The sequence below is a fragment of the Hordeum vulgare genome, chromosome 4H (genome assembly GCF_904849725.1).
Source record: "Hordeum vulgare subsp. vulgare chromosome 4H, MorexV3_pseudomolecules_assembly, whole genome shotgun sequence".
NCBI classification, from domain to species: Eukaryota; Viridiplantae; Streptophyta; class Magnoliopsida; order Poales; family Poaceae; genus Hordeum; species Hordeum vulgare.
In genome coordinates, this window is record NC_058521.1 from 453,482,260 (window position 1) to 453,486,878 (window position 4,619).

At 45.7% G+C, this 4,619-nt stretch overlaps 1 protein-coding gene across 1 annotated transcript; it reads right to left on the bottom strand.

Annotated features, from left to right (window-relative positions):
* Positions 1-547: 547 nt before the first annotated feature.
* Positions 548-4,133, bottom strand: LOC123448925 (protein YIPF5 homolog). The gene is made up of 2 exons (XM_045125969.1): positions 3,175-4,133; positions 548-849 (listed from the first exon to the last, which is right to left on the bottom strand). The coding sequence occupies exon 1, from the start codon at positions 3,960-3,962 to the stop codon at positions 3,195-3,197; it is 768 nt and encodes a 255-aa protein (XP_044981904.1). The 5' UTR covers positions 3,963-4,133; the 3' UTR covers positions 548-849; positions 3,175-3,194.
* Between the last annotated feature and the right edge of the window lie 486 nt (positions 4,134-4,619).

Genomic DNA, 4,619 nt, shown 5'->3' on the forward strand with positions numbered 1-4,619 from the left:
CTAACCTGCACACTCAGTGGCCCGACAGAGTTAGAGGGTGTTTGGTTGGGCTTCCGGCTTCGTAGCTGAAAGCTCCCATTTAGGCTTTGTTCGGTTCCACTGAAAATGAGAGGGATTGGTATGGATTGACAAGGATTAAATCCCATCTAGTACAAATTACACCTCATTCCCCTTCAATCCACTTGGGACAGTGAATTAACCGAACAAGGCATTAGGGGCTTCCAGCTGCAGCTGTGGCTTTAGGCTGCGGCTGTGACAAGGCCGGAAGCTACAACTGCAGCCAGAAGCCCTGAAGCCGGAAGCTGGTTGGAATCCCAACCAAACACCTCCTTAAGCTATAAACAACTCCACAGAAGAAACTGGCGGATCAGCTACTTTTAGCAAGCCAGAAGGAACACCAAAACAACCTCCAATTTATGAATCGGTAATTGTCAGCTTCTCTAATGATAGGACAATCCCCTCATCAAACTGAAATGCAGGGAAAAAACTAGTAGCTCAGAAAGGAAATTAGGCACCTTGGGCGTGGTAAGCAAGCACGATGAACGAGTTCAAACAGATCACGAGTGTACTCTTTCAAAAGTTGCTAGCTAATCCCATCAAACTTCAGCAAAAGCTAATTACTTAAAATATTTTCACTGTCCTGATCTTGCCTTACGTTTCTTTACCAAGATCTATACCAGCCCCCTACCATGCCACAGAAACTAAAGGATGAAAAGGAGTAGATCGTTACATAACATTTTCCAAACAACTGACTAGATCATCAATAGTTCTGTAGCATCAATAAACAATTCCAGTCGCTGATCAAAAGCAGCTCTACGCTCCATAGGGCAAAAGAATACCGAGTGTGATCTGCATAATTGAGAGGGAACAAATTCAATAATAGGTGAACAACATCAAGGGAAACCTAGTAAATGCAATGTTACAGCAATGTATAAATTGCAAATGCAACACTGAGAAGAACAGAGAAAATGCAGAACAAGATCCCCTTGTGTAAATAATCATTCAAGATTCCCTTAATAAGATACTAAATGAGCTTATCTCGTTATTTACTTGAGCTAGCACCCAACAATGGACAAGACAAGAATAGCATCTTTTAGCAAAATTCTGAACAGAGAAATGTTCAATGAGAGCCATTTCAGTATCAGAGAAGTAGAAGTTTGACCCTAATGCGATAATAAAAAAGTGAATACCAGAATGTTGTTTAATGAGAGCCACTTCAGTATCAGAAGTACCAATTTGACCCTATCTCACGTTACAGCATATGCTGAATGGAGAAAAATGGCAAGCTCTTTCATGCAAACTGTTAAATGAAAGGGAAAAGTTGCATAGAAGTTCTCATTAAATTTCCAATGGAGAGTAGACTAACGAAAGAAGAAAAACAGAAGGTCAGGAGAAGTGTTGTAAGCACTCAGAGCTGAAGGAGTAGACATTATTACAACGCAAAACATCTTCATTCTACCATTCACAGTTTAACATCACTATACATCAGTCAACATTTTACAGTTCCAGATGATACCGCAGATAGTGTAGACCAATGCGAGCAGAAGAATGTTTTATATCATGAATATAAAAATTATTAACTACTGTACTGAACATCGCAGGTCCCACAATATTTTCTGATTTAGATTTCACATGTTTAAAACATGTACAACAAGGAAAGGTTTCATTGCCATCACAAGGGTTTCAGTAAATTGTTCGAGGTTTCACCTTCTTTTTTTACCTGGCTAGTTACAGTTTTCGCCCACTAACCAGCTAAATCAGTCTCTTTTTTTCTTTGTCCCCAGATTTCAGTTCTTTTTCGATGTTTGGAATGTAACTGATGGCCTGCATAGCAGACGGTTAAGGCGTGCTGATAATGTCAAGAAAGCATAGGAGGAGTCCGTTAAGAAAGATCTAAAGGACTGGAATATCACCAAAGAACTAGCCATGGACAGAGGTGCGTGGAAGTTAGCTATCTACATGCGAGAACCATGAGTTGGTTTTGGGAGCTTATGGGTTTCAACTCTAGCCTACCCAACTCCTTTGGGACTACATAAAAACTTTGTTGTTGTTGTTATTGGAATCTAACTTATAATCCATAGAAAACACACAAGTCCAAAGGCCTCTTAGGGCACACAGAGCATGCCAAATGCCAAATTCAACATGTACTCTCAACGGACACTGATGCCAAATTTGTTAAGTCTGCCCCAAATCCCTGTCAAGTGGCCCAAAACGCTGACGCAGATTAATAGATAAAAATTATCTTATTTCCCAACCGACAACCACAAATACATCCCTCTCACGCATCTTCTCTTTCTTTCAGATTCAGACCCCAACTACACACACCACCAAGCTCACTGTCCATGCCGGATGCATCCCAGCCAGCTCCAAGCCGACCCGCTCCTCTCCCTCCTCACTGTTGTGCCCGACTAGGCCAGGAGCGGATCCACAAGTCGCTCCCCCATGCTTTGTGGATCAGGGAATGGAGGTGTCGGTTGGCAGTCGGCACTGCATGCTGTTCCTGCAGACCGCAGAGATCCGTGTGATAATGCGACGCCGGAGGACATATGCGCACCGCGCGGGGGGGGGGGGGGGGGCTGGCTCTATCTACCGACTGTTGTTGGGGATAGGAGTGAAATCATATTTTATTCCGTCAATCAATTTGGCATTAGAGCAACCCAGTTTTTGGATTTGGCACCACTCCCGTAATGCTGCGGCACCGGTGCCACACCCATATTCTGCATTTGGCCTACGGTGTGGCTGACCTTAGCATCCATCCTCACAACCTTGTTGGTTGTACACTAAATTACAGGTAGTCTGTTACGGGAACTAAAGGCAGTACAGAATAATTTTTCAAATAAATTGCAAACTTCAAAAGCATAAGTAAAAATGAGCATTGCAGCATTCTCAATAATATCATCCAATCAGGTGTTCTTTGCATCTTCTGATAAGAAAAAAAAATAAAACTGGCTCTCCAAAAACCAATCTCTATGTAAGATTATTCACTACAAAATGTAAGCGTTAAGGATCAATTTATGAACTCCATGAATAATAGTTGTGTTGGGAGTTTATTATTCGATCAGGTGTATTCTTGTTCACTATCGAATTTATACTTGTGAAGTAGCATAGCCGAATTGATAACAGCAATAATTTAGGTAATTGTTAGCATGATCTGGTGAGTTTATGAAAGCATACCTTCCATCTCAAGAACAGCATCAGAAGATCACGAGCAGAGAGAAGAGCATGTAGACGAGCCAACAGGCGTAGGCAATGAGTCCCCTATGCTCATCGCCGCTGGAGGCAAGCTCTGCTAGTAACCTGGTGCAGACCCTGGTAGACCACAACACGAATCCCATGCCCATCCCGAAGATGAGCCCACCGCCCCGCGGTAGGAAGAGGGAGACCGCGGAGAAGATGACCATGGGGAGCATGCAGTATCCGACCAGGCTGACGCATCTGTAGAGGTCGAGGTCGCCGCGGCGTCCGCCGGAGAGCATGGACAAGACGAAGTAGAGGAAGAGGGAGGCGACAGTGACCCACCCGAGGACGATCCCGAAGTGGAACTTACCAGCCAGGAGCTGGAAGAGACCGAAGGATAAGAGGAACAGGAAGGGGCCGGAGAGATCGGCGTCTGCGTGGAGCGACGGGTCGGCGGAGCGGAGCGGGTGGAGGATGGAGAGCGTCTTCCGCCAGATCTGGCGCGTGTTGATGCCGAGCTCCTCGAGGAGCGGCGGCTCGTCTTCGAAGGAGGCACCGGAGCCGCCGATGGGCCCGGTGAAGATGGGCGGCGTGGAGTTGGACTGAGCGGGTATGTCGAAGGACATGAAGGGCAGGGGGTTGGCGGCGGAGGAGGTGGAGGGGCGGGGAGGCGCGAAGGCGGGTGGCGGAGAGGCGCCGGGTCCGGGGATAGGGTGGCGGCGGTGGGCTGGTGTGGAGGGGTTGAAGACCACCGGTGGCAGGGAAAACGGGGGCTCCTTCGCCATGGCCGCGGCGACCGCGAGGGTTCCGAGATCTGAGTAGTTGGCTAGATCGGGGAGTTGGGTTTTGGCCTCGGCGAGGAGGAGGAAAGGAGAGGAGAGGAATCGGGGATGCGGTAGCGGACGTCCAACTGCGAGACGGTGGGGATTCGTCGCGGTGACCAACGCTGTGCTTTCCTTCAGTTTTCGAGTTGCGCGTTTCGTGGTGAAGTAAAGGGAGCAAAAATACGTATTCACTTTGCCAGGTTGCTTAGGTGAGAAGGACTTTTTTTTTTTAAAAAGATCCAGCTTGGCTGGCTTCATTAAGATTTAGGGTGCTTTTAGTTAGCTGCATTGTAATGGGTAGTATCATATACTAGTATCATGCATATGATAACAGTCTATGATAACACATCTGTAAGGCTGGTTGTAATGGGTAGTATCATATACTAGTATCATGCATATGATACTAGTGTATGATACCACATCCGTAATGCATAGTATCATATGTTAGTATCATAGGATAGTTCATTTATTGTCATGCAAGACACATAGTAGCACATCATTTAATATGATACGGTATCATGATATGATACTCAACCTTCTCTTTCTTCATTTAATTTTATGCCACCTTATCGAAAATGCCTAGTTGGCATGCATAATACTCCCTCCGTTCCTAAATAT